Here is a 16,987-nt window from a genome sequence, read left to right as displayed (position 1 = left end):
GATAACGGGTCCTACACCTGTATTAAAACGTAAAGCCAACATATTCCACAGTGATGTCTTACTTCTAGATACAGGAAACAACCTTCTAAATTTCAGCTCAGTTTAACTGAACTGTTGACCTGTCATCCTAAGAAATATTCCGAATGATTTTTATCATGTTAGTTGAGCAAAATAAAACTTACTTACACTACATTTTTTATTTAAATTACACAATCACAGCATGCAGGCAGGAGCCATTTTGTGGACACTGTTATTAAGACAAGTTCTGTATCACCCCAAAATCTTGTGTATGCACCCAAATGGGGGACCTAATGCCCATACACATTGCCTTACACAATTATAGAGTGTGAGGAGGGAGGGGGAATGTGGGGAGAGCAGTGACATCTAGGAAGAGCTGAATGAAAAGTGAAAGTAATTGACTGCCCCGCCTCTATGCCTCAGGCATAGAGGCGGGGCATGTAATATTTGATTGACAGCTCAGATATTTAAACGCCTTTATAACAGGTATGGATGCTTTAATGAAAAAAAAAAAACAGTATGGGTTCCAAGTTTAATTTGCAAACAACTTTTGTTATACAGCTTTTTATGTGTAGGTGACAGGTCCACTTTAAAGCTCAGTATTAACCATAATGTCTAGGCATGGGTCATGCAATCAGATCTAATCAAAAAACGGAATTGCATAAACATTCTAGTGTAATGGAAGTTTAAATTCTAATGTGCATGAGGTTGAATAGGTTAACCTTATGTCAGTTTTTCTTAAAACCAATACTCACCACAGCAATTACAGGTATTAGCACTCCCAGATTTCCTGCACTGCTGGAGGCCTATAAAAAGTCAAGATAAAACATATTTAGAACATTACAAAGATGTCATCCAGAAGCTAGGAAAGGGAGTCATGAATGAATAAGAACTTAATTTGGCCAAATCAGTTGCAGTTCAAATGTATTTATATATTTTATTTAGTCCTGGATTGCTCCTACAACCCTCCTCTTTGTGTATTGGGTGTTGTGATGTACATGTTGTATCTTTATTTTACTATTTGGAAGGTAAACCTGACCACCAAGACTGAGAGCTTAAAGTGTTAGGAAAAAGGTGCTGAAAAGATAATTGCTCATTTTGAGTGGTATCCCGGCCAAATGATATCTGCAAATGTATGGCTCTGCAAGCAGCAAAAACAATATAAAAATGCCAAGATAACATAAAAGTTGGAGTTAAGTAACTAAAGATCTGTAGATTTCACTGTAATTGTAGTGCTTTTTAACTAGGTATACAACAAATTCCAGCTATTTTAAAAGGATTTGATTTGGTGGATACCAAAACCAAATCCAAACCTTAAAGCAGTTGTTCCCAACTGTGGGACTGGCCCAGATGGAAGACAAATTCCAAGCCGAGCTCTACATTCAAGATGTGAAACTGGACTCACACATTGACAATGGTATATGAATGAAGCATCTGTGCATAGCAGTAAGGCTAATATCACATGTGGTATGCTTACACTAGTGGAGAAAATGTCCGTTGGCACAACTTTTTTTTTTGTTCTCCTTTTTCAGTGCATTTTTGGGTTGAATTTTATATGTGCACAGACAAGCGGATGCTGCACCAGTGCAGCTGTAACACAAGTAGAAGTCAGCACGTACCATTTTTATCTCCACATGTGACAGTAGCCTAAATCAATGCTGGAATTCACAGAAATGTGTCCCCGGGTGAGTGCTGCTGTCTACCATGCATCAAGCAGATACCTCACCAACAGTATTAAGATTTTGAACAGTGAACTTAGCAACTCCTGTACTGTGTCAAAAGGTAATTTATAAGCCTTACACCCAGAAAAGCATGAAACAAGGCACACGTATGCCATAATGGTACACTAGCACCTCTACATAGTCATTACTATTCATTGATCACATGTTTTTTCATAATAAAGGATTGATTTTAATGATACATTATTATGTCTACTTTAACTTTGTCAATAGATTTTTTCTAGGTTGCTATTTTATTGCTTTGGTTGTGGTTACTGTATCTTTGCTATATTTAATGTAATGTTAAGACTTGTCAAACTGTGTGGTATTTTTTTTTATTCTTCTATGGTAGTATCCGCTCACCCCCATTAGTGTGCTGTTCTAAGTAATTTGATTATTAGGTAGGCACAAGAACCCACTCCGAGGGTTGAGCGGATCTTTGACGTCTTTTGGTAAATATTTCAGTGCTCTTTATTCTCTTAACTGCACCAAAAAAAGCAAACAGGACATTGACCAATGTACATACCAACAGTGCAGAACAAAGCTATTCTATTCTCAAAGACCTTTGGCCATTCTACTTTGATGATACAGTTGCCACATACAAAATTTGCAGAACACAAAGTCTGCACTTTCAAATAATACTAATATTGGTTTACATATGATGAATGGGTTTTAAGTAATCATTGCATAATATTATATACAGCTATAATTTTGTCATTATTATGTACATTATAGTGAATCTCAGGTAAATGTTTATTCTTGTATGTATATACAGTATATAAATATCTATATCTATATATCAATATATATCAATATATATATATAAATATCTATATCTATATATCAATATATATATATATATATATATATATATATATATATATATATATATATATATCTGTGTCAAGCGACCGCACTCTGAAGACCGGACTTAGCAAAATCTTTGTGGGTGCTCGGTCCAAAAATTCATATAGAGAGTTATTTGCAAAGACCCGCACACCAAAGTAGTTTTCTTCAAAATTAGTAATTTTATTTAGTACATAAATCCGACGTTTCGCCCACATCCTTGAAAAAGGCTCAAATGTGGGCCAACTACTTTGGTGTGCGGGTCTTTGCAAACAAATCTATATATATATATCTATATATATATATCTATATATATATATATATATCTATATATATATATCTATATATATATATCTATATATCTATATATATATATCTATATCTATATATATATCTATATATATATATCTATATCTATATATATATATATCTATATATATATATCTATATATATATATATATATATATATATATATATATATATATATATATATATATATATATATATATATATATATATATATATATATATATATATATATATTACAAAAAAGACCAGCAACACCGATATATTTTGTGCAAAAATTCAAGTGTATTGAAGATGCATGTACAGCCAAGGCTGTACGTACATGCATCTTCAATACACTTGAATTTTTGCATAAAATATATCGGTGTTGCTGGTCTTTTTTGTACTATGTAATCTTTTTTACCTTGCACCCGACTTTGAAACAGTTTGGCGGAGTGCGGCCCCACAGGAACTTATATATATATATATATATATATATATATATATATATATATATATATATATATATATATATATATATATATATATATATATATATATATATATATATATATATATATGTATATGTATATATATATATGTATATATGTATATATGTATGTGTCATCGACTTTGACGTAGTTGGCCAGCTTAAATATATTGCAATATATGGACAAACAATCCCTTTGTTGTTTAAAGGGTAAGGCATTTTTTAGTAGCAGTATGCACAAAATGTCTCTGTCTTAAATATATTGATAATGAGTTGAGTGCAGAGGACCTCTTGTAGTTGACTATATGTATTTTGTGATCTTCTGAAGAAGTGGCGTGAGGCCACGAAACGCGTTAAGCGTGGGGCTATGTTTACTGGTTTGCTCTCCATGATTTTATGATTTTTCAATAAATTTGGACTTTTTATATGACCCCAAATGCTGCCTGGTGCTCCATGATTTTATTGCTCAGAGGATTCAGTTTCTACGTGTTCGTCCGGAAACGCGTGCATGTGTCAGGACAGACGGCAAGGTCGGCATACAGCGAGTGTGGGTGAGTGCTCTCTATTATCTACTTTCTATTTTGTGATCACACCCTCATTGCACCCCCGCCTAATGGTTTTAAAAAATAGTGGTGAGCGCAACTTTCCCTTGTTTGTTTTATATATATATATATATATATATATATATATATATATATATATATATCCAACATGAAAAGAGGAGGAGATCGTGTTCTAGCATCAAAAAGAGCAGAAGTTAAATGGATTGACAGGCTAGGGACTCTCAGTCCAAGGGGTCTAAATCGTGATTTTGACTTGCATTTATTTCTGTAAAGTACTCATTTAGGGTGAGTAGTAATATTTCGGGCAACTAATATTATTTTGTGTATATCTTTTGAATTTTTTCTTTATAAGTATTTTTTAAAAAAATTTTTTTTCTTTTTTGCCATTCATCTGTTAACTTTTGCTTTTCATTTTGACATAATCTGCTCAAATAACTACAATCATCAGATATAGTGAAAAATGCCCATGTAATTTGCTGTTACTGATATATTTCTTTTCTTTGGTAACTATGGACTTTGCATAGTAACGGGAGGGTGGAGATATGTGGTGACTGACGTGCATATCCGGCCTCCAGGTGAGGAAGCATCATCACAGTTACTTACCACGTATGCCCCGCCTAACGAGGAAGCAGAAAGTGTGTGCAATAGAGTCCTACACGCTACTACACGATACATACGCTTGAGAAAGGGAACAGATGTGTCCCGAAACGTCCCGTGAGTGTGGATGGATATAGCGTTTATGCTGGACTTTTAACAGATAAGTGTCTTGATACAAATGACGCTGCTACTATGTTGTGAAGAATGCCATTTTGTGATACATTCTAACAAGCTAATAAAAGCTATGTTTTAAATATGGAGTGCGATCTGGTTGGACCAATATAACTAAGAAGCGGAATTACTCACTGCTATTGGGATCAGCACCCTTGACTCTGATATACATTGGGATTAGTGCATCATAAACGTTGGAATTGTATTTATTTGAGTAGTGATAGCACAATCCACTAAAATGGAAACTAGCGACAGCATGCATGGGACTTTTTCATATTCTGATAATGATATGGCCATATTTGGCATTTTTGGGGGTTCAAGGGAATTCTTGGCTACACCATCAGCCACCGTGTGCCGGCGCAAATTTGAATCTCTGAGTAAAAAACAGGTGGAGTTGCAATTACACGGACTCACCCTTACAGAGTACTTGCATGTCCAACGTATTCCCAGAGGCCTACGGGTTAATTTACAACCGACACTCTTCGCACAAAATGAGGAGTTTAAACAAAAATTTGCTGGGATAATTAATAAATGTTCACGCGATTTAATGGCACTTAACATTGAATTCATTGAACGTGAACTTACGAATGTTAAGCAAGAACTTGCTGAATTGCAGGACACCATCTCTGATGTCATGAGTACAGATGAACTATCCGAGTTTAGATTGAAAATGGACACCTTAATAGAGAAGTACAAGTCTGAAGTGATAACACGTAAAAAGCAGAAATTCGATAGAGATACGCTTGACTATGAAAAAGGTCATGTGTATAATTGGACACAATCTAATCGAGGACGAGATGGAAGTAGAAATGCTTTCCAACAATTAAGAGAGGGGCAATCACGTTCCACTGAACGCGCTAGAGAAAGAGAATTTAATTTTTTATCCACAGGAAACTAAAGACCAGACGAGGTGGAAAAAGGAGGAAACAGAAATATGAGGACACAGAAGGAATGAAAAATACAACCAAGGAGAGAAGCACGCAACAAATAGTATACAACCTTTCATCTGTGGAGCTGACACCAATACAGATGAAAGTTCTATCATATGGACTCAATTACTGCCCAACATCTAAACTTGACCTATATCGTTTTTTTCGTTTGCTTAGACTAAAAGTACATTTTTCACAGAATCAGGAAACAATAAATGTAAACCCAGTCCCTGTTACAGGGTTTGATACTAACAGACTGGGTTTACGTAATAAAAGTAAATTTGTTCCCCCAACATCTTATTCCACTGTGGAAACATATATAAACAAAGTGAAAACTGATGTAGAATCATTTTTAAAATTGCCACTCAGCTTGAGTAATTACAATATGAGTCGTGATGAAATAGACGCTTTATCACAACTGTCCTCTATGTCACACATAACAATTTAACCTTCTGATAAAGGAGGGGCAATTGTTGTGTTGGACACAGATAAATATATATCCGAAATCAATAGACAACTTTCAGATAAAACAGTGTATATTGAATTAAAGGGTGACCCTACCACTTCCTTTAAAAAAGAACTGGATGGTGCTTTACATAATGCTTCTCAGCTGGGGATAATCACAGAGAAATCTAGGACATATATGATGGTGGACTATCCTATTATTCCACTCATATATGTCTTACCAAAAATCCATAAGGATCCAATAAATCCGCCAGGCAGGCCAATAGTGGCAGGCATAGGTTCCTTGACGAGTAATGTAGCCGAGACTTTGGATAAAATATTGGGTCCCCTGGTACAAACAACTAGATCTTTTGTAAGGGACACCAATGATTTCTTAGAAAAACTTTCCCAAATACCTATGATAGAGGGGGTGTGTTGGCTTGCCACCTTTGATGTGGCAAGTCTATATACATCGATTCCTCATATGGATGGCTTAAAGGCAACCAAAATTTTGTTGAATCGATCAGGTTTGTACAGTGATGCAGAAATAGAATTCTTCATGGAGATGTTGAGCTTCATACTACATAGAAACTATTTTCAATTTCGGGACAAATATTACTTGCAGGTGCGGGGGACGGCCATGGGGTCCAAGGTCGCCCCGTCATATGCCAACTCCTTTATGAGTTGGTTTGAGGAGGAGCATGTCTATCAAAATGTACTCTTCACTAGGCACTGTTGTGCCTGGTGGAGGTACATCGATGACGTGTTCCTCCTATGGCGGGGTGACCTGGACTCCTTGGCCGTCTTCCGTGAGGCAATTAATGGGGCCCATAATGACATTAAATTCACGATGACAGCTGATCGTTACTTTCTTAGATGTATTGGTTACACGAACCGAGACAGGGTTTGATACTCGGATCTATACAAAACCCACGGATCGAAATCAACTTCTTTCTTATGACAGCTTCCATCCCCCCTCAGTTAAGAGATCGATTCCTATCAGCCAGTTTACTAGAGTGAGTAGAATTACAAATAATCCAGTGGTCCTGGAACAAGACTTAGAAATAATGTCTAGGAAACTTACAGATAGGGGATACCCGAATCAGCTAATACAAAAAAATCAACAGGCTGCTAAGGAAGGGATTCTTGGATGTACATCAAGAGATCGGCGTACTACAGGTAATAGATTAGCTTATGTATCCCAGTATAATTCTGCCAGTTCCAAATTTAAATGCATATTAGATAAACATTGGCACTTATTAAAAGATGCATATCCTTCAATTCCAGAGTTTCAACAAGGCCCTATGATGTCCTATCGCAGAGGAGCAACCATAGGGAGTAGATTAGTGAATGCAGACATACGGAAACCACCTAATAAGGCAATGTTTTGGGGTCCCAAGAAAGAGGGCATGTATAGATGTAAGGGTTGTGCCCAGTGTCGATTTGTATTGGTAGGTCCTGATTTTGACCATCCACATAGGGATCAGAAGTATCAAATTAGGGGTTATAATACGTGTGATACCAATTTTGTTGTATACATGCTGGTGTGCCCATGTGGGTTGGTCTATGTTGGAGAAACCACCCAGAAGGTGAAGGATAGGTTTTCTCAACATAGATCAACTATACACGTGGGCAATAGATCATTGCCAGTCTCTAGACATTGTTTAGAACAAGGACATACATCAGAGGAGCTGAAATTCAGAGTTATCCAACACGTCCCACCTCTGAAAAGAGGAGGAGATCGTGTTCTAGCATTAAAAAGAGCAGAAGTTAAATGGATTGACAGGCTAGGGACTCTCAGTCCAAGGGATCTAAATCGTGATTTTGACTTGCATTTATTTCTGTAAAGTACTCATTTAGGGTGAGTAGTAATATTTCGGGCAACTAATATTATTTTGTGTATATCTTTTGAATTTTTTCTTTATAAGTATTTTTGTATTTTTTAAAAAAAATTTTTTCTTTTTTGCCATTCATCTGTTAACTTTTGCTTTTCATTTTGACATAATCTGCTCAAATAACTACAATCATCAGATATAGTGAAAAATGCCCATGTAATTTGCTGTTACTGATATATTTCTTTTCTTTGGTAACTATGGACTTTGCATAGTAACGGGAGGGTGGAGATATGTGGTGACTGACGTGCAGATCCGGCCTCCAGGTGAGGAAGCATCATCACAGTTACTTACCACGTATGCCCCGCCTAACGAGGAAGCAGAAAGTGTGTGCAATAGAGTCCTACACGCTACTACACGATACATACGCTTGAGAAAGGGAACAGATGTGTCCCGAAACGTCCCGTGAGTGTGGATGGATATAGCGTTTATGCTGGACTTTTAACAGATAAGTGTCTTGATACAAATGACGCTGCTACTATGTTGTGAAGAATGCCATTTTGTGATACATTTTAACAAGCTAATAAAAGCTATGTTTTAAATATGGAGTGCGATCTGGTTGGACCAATATAACTAAGAAGCGGAATTACTCACTGCTATTGGGATCAGCACCCTTGACTCTGATATACATTGGGATTAGTGCATCATAAACGTTGGAATTGTATATATATATATATATATATATATATATATATATATATATATATATATAAATTAGTGGTGAGCACAACTTTCCCTTGTTTGTTATAGTTATACAGGAGCAGTGACCAGCTCCATGTTGTAGCTCCCACCCTCTCCAACGATAGTCAGGTGATCCCACTGGTGTCTAAAAAAAGGGCAGCCAAGTTTGGGAGTTTTACTTTGAAAGCAGCTAGTAAGTTGCAGGTACAACGTAGTCCCTTTATAAAATGTATAATGAAGCAATAGAATTCTTAATGAATCAGATGAAAATTGAGCATAGGACTGGCCAGATATGGGATGATTTTGATGTAGTTGGCCAGCTTAACGTATATATATTGCAATATATGGACAAACAATCCCTGTTTTGTTTGAAGGGTAGGGCATTTTTCGGTAGCAGTATAGCAGTATGCACAAAATGTCTCTGTCTTAAATGTATTGATAATAGGTGCAGAGGACTCTTGTATTTGTCTATATATATATATATATATATATATATATATATATATATATATATATATATATATATATATACACATATATATATATATATACTGTATATACATACACACATATTTATATATATATATATATATATATACTGTATATACATACACATATATATATATATATATATATATATATATATATATATATATATATATATATATATATATATATATATATATATACTGCATATAGAAGGACCCGCACTCCAAATTCTTGTGTCTCAAAATTTTATTGATCCATCACTTAGTGCATCCAACGTTTCGGCCCTCTTTGGGGCCTTTATCAAGTGTACATGTATTTTTTTGGTATTTATTAACTGGGTCAGAGGGACTTAGAATTTCCTCTGACCCAATTAATAAATACCAAAAAACACATGTACGACTAGGAGTATTTAAATGTACGGGATGTATATTATGTGGGGCCTTAATACAGGGTTCTTACTTCACTCATCCATATACTCGTAAGAAATACACCATTAAGCAGAGAATGTCGTGTGATACCCCTATGGTAGCTTACATCATTAAATGCCCATGTGGACTCATCTATTGTGGCAAAACATCCAGACAGTTAAAAGAAAGGATGGCAATGCATAGATCTAGCATAAGAGCCGCATTAGATCCAGAGAGAATAGAAAAGGTCAAAAGCAAAAAAAGCAAGACATTTCGCAACAACTGGTTGCTAAACATTGGGCAGATGCCAAGCACAGCCCAGCACCGTTTAGATGCATGCCGATTGAGTAAGAGGGGGTGATTATGACAATATTTTGTTGAAAAGTGAGGCATTCTGGATACATAAGTTAGACTGTGTGGCTCCGAAAGGGCTGAATGGACAACAGGTACTTAGCTGTTTTTAGACTTAAAGTGAATTTCCCCTTATTTAAACAGCCAGAACATTGATGTTGAGATAATGTAACAGTTATAAATTGTAGTTTCATCAGAAATGGAAACAAATTTTGCAATATAGTAAATTCGATTCATCTTTAAATCTTTATTCTTTATCTTTTTATGTGTATCTGCCGGTTCTGGAAACAAAGTAAACAATTTTTTTCTTCTTTTTATGGACTTGTATCTGAATGGACTCAACACATGGACTCTATGAAGCACCTAGTGGTGGAACTATCACCATGTTTTCACATAAATTATTTCTTCAGATACAATAGCACCAATCACATTATGTTTAAGGTTATGACGTCATTGTGGCGCCTTTTTTGAATAAGGATTTGGGTATATAAACTGTTATTGTATCACTGGCACTTTACCCTTGATAATGGCCCCAAAGAGGGCCGAAACTTTGGATGCACAAAGTGATGGATCAATAAAACTTTGAGACACAAGAATATACAATTACCATTGGCCGAGCACCTATTTATGAACTTTGAAGTAAGAGTGCGGGTACTTTGTGGACATTTGTGGATATTATGCTGGATTCCCACACATTAAATCCCATGGATAAAATAAATATAAATCAATGGCAGAACCAACAATGGGGGGCCCTGGTGCTGGTTGTGCACCTGCTCCCCCATCCCATTGAATTGTGCTCTGGCACGCATTCCTAAAAGATTCCCTCTGCCTTGACGCCCAAGATAGCATTTATCATAGCTCTGGTGGCCCTCAAGTGGGGCAAGGCCAGGTGCGGTCAGCAATGTAACTTTTTTTTAAAATATCTTTATACTTATAATGTTATTTAAGGTGAAATACAACATTGAGGGTTCATTATTAAAAAGAGAGGAAACAATATGACATGTTATTAAAGGTTACTATGCATACTAATAAAGTTTACTATGCACACATTGTTAACACTTCTTTTGCTACACTGCTATATAAACTTTTTTGACATTTTTTTAAATTTAACATTTTTAACTGTTGATTCTGAGCCTGCAAACAAACAATTTATGGGCAAAAATATTCCTTTCTTATATGGGAAAGGTTTTCATTCTATAGTACTGTAGAGTCATGAATAACATTTGACCTGTTTATCAGTTTATTTTCCTCTGTAAACCCTCTGTATACTGTACAGGTTAACTCGTTCTTACTGTGTAACCTGTGCCTTTGCTCCTTTTTCAGTGTAATTAGCTGTGCCCCCCATGGCTACACAGCAGCTTGCTTGTATAAACTATAGAAGTGTTTCTGAAGCAAACACACCAGTTTTTCCAGGGCAGGACAATATATAAGTTAATCCTTTGACCCTGGTGTCTGGCAGTAGGAAACTTGCACTGCTGAGAAAGCTAGTACGGGACTACAGTGACGTCACGGATTCTTCATTGCGCTTAGTCTGCAAGCCGAGCGGGGAGAGTTTTCACTTGAGCGCTACGTCATCTAAGACATGCATCTGGGGTCAGGGGTAGTGGGTTTTTTGCATATGCGCAGTAGCAATAAGGAGGAAAAAGAAGTCTCCATCACTTTAGCAAGAAGGTGGTTGTGTTCTGCAAAGCTCTAAAGAAGACGCTCAGTTTACTACTTTTGCATATACACAGGGGACCTGAAACTATAGCGACCTAAGGCATCGGTATGAGAGCTATTCAGAATGGAAGTGCATAACTTTTGGCTTTCCTTCTCCTTTAAAATCTTTTTAGTGAGCCCCTGGCTAATACCGAGAGTTTAATGAGCGGTAGAGTCAGGTGTGACCCGAAACTTTGCTGTAATGTCCTAAAGGGTTCCAATAAAGGCATTTTTATTCTATGACGGAGTGGTGCAGTTTCATCGTGTAACCCAGTAGTGTGATTCAATTCTGTATTGTGGGGGGTTTGGGACAAATCCACGATAGCACAATTGTTTTCTTTGCATAATATAGGAGTGTTCAGTATCTGGTTGTGGCATGAATAGTATTTATGAGTCCATCCAAGACTCCCAGTATGCGCACCTGTGGTGTTAACAACTTAGGAAAGTCTAGTTTGTCCGCTAAAATATTCATCACTTCTCTCCAGAACGTAGCTATCAGTGGGCATGACCAGGCCATGTGTAAAAAGTTAGTTCCTTCAGCCTGCAACAATGACACCTTGCGCTGGGGTTGTGCCCCATGGATTTCAGTCATTAAGGGGTAAGATAGAACTGGTGGAGCCATTTAAACTGGACTAATTTATCTCATCCCAATCTTCTTCAGTGAGGTCTGGAATGTCGGCTAACCATTTTTGATATGCTGTCTGAAACGGTGAGGGAGTTGTTTGCAATAACACTTTATATAGTGTTGATGTTGGCTTAGTCAAAGCAGGGGACCACAGTGTTGTTTCGAACTGGGGCTGACAGGTTTGTCCACACCACCAAATTGTGCCTGGAAAACTTGCATGAGTTGGAAGTATCCAAAATGCGATTGATAAGGTTCTGTAAGATTTTCTTTAGATCTCGTATGAGCCAAATGTGGGACCATCTAGTACATCTTATAACCGCCTGACCTGCTTTTGGGGCCAGTATAGAAAATCATGGAATTTGCAGAAGTGTGGAAAACGGGAATTCACCCACAATGGTATATTAGTTGTTAAGGTAGATGAATGTTGTGGGTATAGCTTGAGTGCTAGGTTCCAGGCCTTTCTCAGAGTTGCCATAATGGATGGAAGTTTTTCATGAACAGTGACTGCCATTTACAGTAAATGTCTAAGGGCTTCTAATGACCCCACAGCCAGTGCCTGGGGAGTTGGGTTGTAAGGGTCTGAGTCAAACCACCTTTTAATGTAGTGTAGTTGGCTAGCTAGGTAGTAGAGAAATAAGTCTGGTAAACCCAAGCCCCCATCTTTAGAGTTGGGAGTTAGCTTACGTCAGGCCAGTCTAGGGGGCAAATTCACTAAAGGGTGAAGTGGCTAACGAAAATTTGCCAGCGTGATGTAATTTTGTTACTTTGCCGGTTTACTAACGGGTGCTGGCGTAAATTCGCTAGCGAAGTGGACCTACTCTAGCGCTACTTCGCACCCTTAGGCCAGGCGAAGTTGCGCTATGGCGAAGGGACGTAACTACACTAATTCACTAACTGGCGAATTTTACTGAACTTTATCTCTTGCGCCAGATCTGCCTTCGCCACCTCAGACCAGGCGAAGTGCAATAGAGTAGATAGGGCTTACTTCAAATAAATTTGAAAAATTTTCTAAGTCTGGCGTCTTTTACTTTTTTAAGGGTGATAGGCTGAAAAAGATCGTACATTTTTTTGGGGGTTCCCCCCCTTCCCCCCTACATTTCCTAACATACGGCACATAAACTATACAGTGGGCACATGTATAGGGCAAAATAAAAACTCTTATTTTATGAAGCTTTCCCAGGCTTGTGTAGTGTAATGTATTTGCTGCAACATATACGTCCACTGTACTTGGCGCCGTATGCTAATTAGGCATCGCTAGCGTAACTTCGCTTTGCTTGACGAATAACTTCTCTACCCTTCGCCTCCCTGAGCGCAACTTCGGATTTTAGTGAATTAGCAGAGCCCTGGCGAAGTGCGCGAAGCCAACGCTGGTGAAACTTTGAAGGTAAGTAAATTTGCCCCTAGGTGTCTTACCACCCCTTATAAATCATGCCAGAGTCTGGTTGACTACTTTAAAGAAGCTTTTTGGAATATGGACTGGTGAATTGTGGAACATTTACAGAAATCACGGTAAATACACCATCTTAAAGATGTTAATCTTTCACCACAGTGTTAGAGGGAGTTTAGACAATACTAGAAGGGTATAGAAGAGGATACAACTGGTTCTAGGTTACGTGGAATATGTAGGTATGTAGATCTGGGTGGATATTGATTCCAATATATTTAAATTCTTCTACAGTCATTAAGGGGGTATCTTGTGGTAGGGCAGGAAAGGGGGGTCGGGTCTATGCGTATCAAGGCTGATTTGTCCCAATGGACCTGGAGTCCCAAAAATTTCCAAAAGTGTGTTATAATAGTAGCCAGAGTGTCTAGTGCTGGTCCTGCGTCTGCTAAGTATACAGTAGATCATCTGCATAAAGAGAGACTCTTTCTTCTATTGGCCCCAGACGCCAGCCCTCAAGAGTGGGAGCTTGTCGGATTAGAATTGCTAAAGGCTCAATGGCCAAGGCTAACAGCAGAGTTAAAAGGGGGCATCCCTGTCTTATGCCTCTAGCATGTGGTAAGGGTTTATGAGGAGTTTGCAAGTTAAAGAAAAGTCTTCTTAAATTAATGTCAGTTGTTTTACCTGCCATGAATCCCGATTGGTCTGGATAGAAGAGGTCTGGCATGACTTGGGCCAGCCTGCTGGCTAGTATCTTGGCCAGTATCTTTGCACCGGTATTGAGTAATGATATTGGTCTATAGGAATTACAGGATTGTGGATCTTTTTGGGGGTTCAATAATAGCTTCTAAAAAGGAGGGTGGAAGAGAGAGATTTAGAGTCCCCATTGTGAAGCTTTGTAGCAAATGAGGGGTTAGCTCATCAAGGAGACTTTTATATAAATCTGCCAGTATACCATCCTGATCTGGTGTCTTACCGGGAGCTAAGACATTGATTGACTTAAGGTTACCATCTGAGGCTGCTACAGATGCAATGGCCATTGAGTGGGATTGCAGTTTGGCTAGATAGGCCAGTGTCCTACTACTTCTATCCCCAGTTTCAAATGTTCGTTGGTATGAGTATAGCCGTGTCATGCGTGTAAGTAGGGTTTGTTCCCTGGCTAGTGAGTTATGGGAATCTACCAATCTACTATAGATTAGTGGAGAGGGGTTGTTAAAGTAGGTAGGATTCCGCCTCCTCTAGTTCTTATTCTGCCTCAATTACTTGGGCTTTTGATTCTGTTCTAACTCTATTAATTGCGTGATTAGTTGCCCTCTCATGTATGCTTTTGAGGCGTCCCAGATTACAGGTGGGGAGGCTGACCCTGAATTCAAGAGTCAAGTCAAGAGTGAGTTTATTATACCTTTTTCCAGATGGCAGGAGTGTGAAAAGTGAGTGTGAGGGGTGTGTTGGATCAGCCACAATACTGGTGGCTTTACGGATGCAGCGAGTGTACCTATGGTCTTCTCTGCTGCCTTCACTATCCTCTGTAGGGTCTTGCGCTTCATGACAGTGCAGTTCCCAGCCCAGACAGTGATACAGCTGCTCAGGATGCTCTCGATAGTCCTGTAGAAGGTTTTGAGTATGGATAGTGGGAGATGGGATTTCCTCAGCTTGTGCAGGAAGTAGAGGCGCTGTTGGGCTTTCTTGGATAAGTAGCTGGTGTTGTGAGACCAGGTGAGGTTCTATGTCGAATTTGTTTCCCCAGTAGTCTTTAACTGCTATACTAGCAATCTCCATCACTGTATTGCTTTTGAATCAAATTGGGCTGCAGAGACTGGATTTAGGGGAGTTTACCATGGCTAGTGTGATAGCAAGTGGTGAGTGATCAGAGAGGGCACGGGGAAGGCATTCTATTTTTACCACCCTTGGCAGGAGATCAGGTGTTACAATGTCAGGTCTATCCTTGTCAGTGAGTGATAAATAGAGAGGCAAGAAAAGGTTTTTTGGGTGAGGTTTTTCCACCTCCAGACATCTGTAAGGCCTAGTATCTTAGCCTATGTCATTAGTTTATCCATTTGAGGATCCATTGGAGTATTAAAATTGCCCATATAGCAAGTGGGAACATTGAGAAGGTCTGCTACCTTCTTATCAATAGTGTTAAGCAGATTCATATTGAATGGGGGTATAAGTTGACTATAAGGGTAAGGCCACACGAGGAGATTCGGGGAGATTTTGTCGCCTGTCGACTAATCGCCTCGTCTTCTGAGCGACTATCTCCCTGAACTACCTCAGCGTGTTTTCCCATAGGTTATAATGAAAAGTCGCCTGCGCTAAAGCACACTGACAAATAGACACTATAGTCTATTTGTCACCAGGCGACAAAATCTCCCCGAATCTCCTTGTGTGGCCTTACACTAATACGAGGAGAGTTGGCTATTGTGTAGTAAAGGATCACAAAACTACCATAGTAGTCAGTTATAAGGGTAATTAGATTGAACAGGACAGACCTCCTCGCTAAAATCGATACTCCCCTAGAATAAGTTGAGTAGGTGGAATGATAAGCATAGCCTACCCAGTGTCTTTTCAGGGCTAGTGTTTTTTGCCCGGTCAGGTGGGGCATTAAAGCCTACTTTAAGAAACAGATCATAATATTGATAATGTAAAAGTCATTTTCATCACAGTTTGTTCTATTAATTCAAACATTTGAAAAATAAGCTCAGTGCGAAGACGCAATTACACTATAAATCTAGCTCTATAAAACACTTACCTTCAATGCAGGCCCCTTTTCACTAGCCCGTTCACTGGCTCTTTTTCCTTCTAGTCCTAGCTGCACAAATAGCTCCAGCAAATTCATCAGCAAATCATCTATCTGGTGCTCTCCCTGGATGTTGGCTGCAATATTTGCCAGGGCATTAATTACAGCCAAGGAGCAGTGTCTGGTGAGCAAGTAAGAGAAAGACAAAGGCTTAGAAAATGTACAGTGTACCAAGTTTTTTTTCATTTTTTTTTTTTTTTGTGACATCTTCTGCAGCTCTAGGACTTTGGTGAGATTTGAGGTAACAACGTATAAATGTTGCTTGAACTTGCACAACGCTGCACACAGAGCCACATGGAACACTCAGGGGCCTATTTATCATGCTGTTTAAAAAGTGGAGTGAAGCATTACTGGTGATGTTTCCAAAAGAAATTAGATTCATCAATTAGATTTCAACAGTTAGAAAACAAAAGCAAAGATTGATTGGTTGCTTTGAGCAACATCACCATAATGCTTCACTCTTTAAACAGCATGAAAAATAGACACCTTAGTGGGACAATAATATAGAAGACTGGGATCTGTTTTACGGAATTATGTCTTTCAAGGCTATGAGCAAAACATTTTAATGTTAAAGAGTTTAAACCAAAAACTCAATACATAATCA

The 16,987-nt window shown here is 38.2% G+C and overlaps 1 protein-coding gene across 3 annotated transcripts in view; it reads right to left on the bottom strand.

Annotated features, from left to right (window-relative positions):
- Nucleotides 1-16,987, bottom strand: part of pi4ka.L (phosphatidylinositol 4-kinase, catalytic, alpha L homeolog) — an 84,297-nt gene that overhangs the window by 49,497 nt on the left and 17,813 nt on the right. For all 3 annotated transcript variants that reach the window (XR_005962038.1, XM_018262039.2, XM_018262042.2), the window contains exons 18-19: nt 16,336-16,504; nt 774-824 (exon numbers count right to left, since the gene is read on the bottom strand). Coding sequence is in view for 2 of the 3 variants with exons in the window: in XM_018262039.2 (XP_018117528.1) it covers nt 774-824; nt 16,336-16,504 (220 nt within the window). In the remaining variant the exon portion in view is untranslated. The remainder of the gene's footprint in view (nt 1-773; nt 825-16,335; nt 16,505-16,987) is intronic.

This window comes from Xenopus laevis, chromosome 1L, assembly GCF_017654675.1.
Source record: "Xenopus laevis strain J_2021 chromosome 1L, Xenopus_laevis_v10.1, whole genome shotgun sequence".
Classification (NCBI taxonomy): domain Eukaryota; kingdom Metazoa; phylum Chordata; class Amphibia; order Anura; family Pipidae; genus Xenopus; species Xenopus laevis.
Note: the sequence above shows the minus strand (reverse complement) of the source record. Positions and strands in the feature narration are given on the sequence as shown.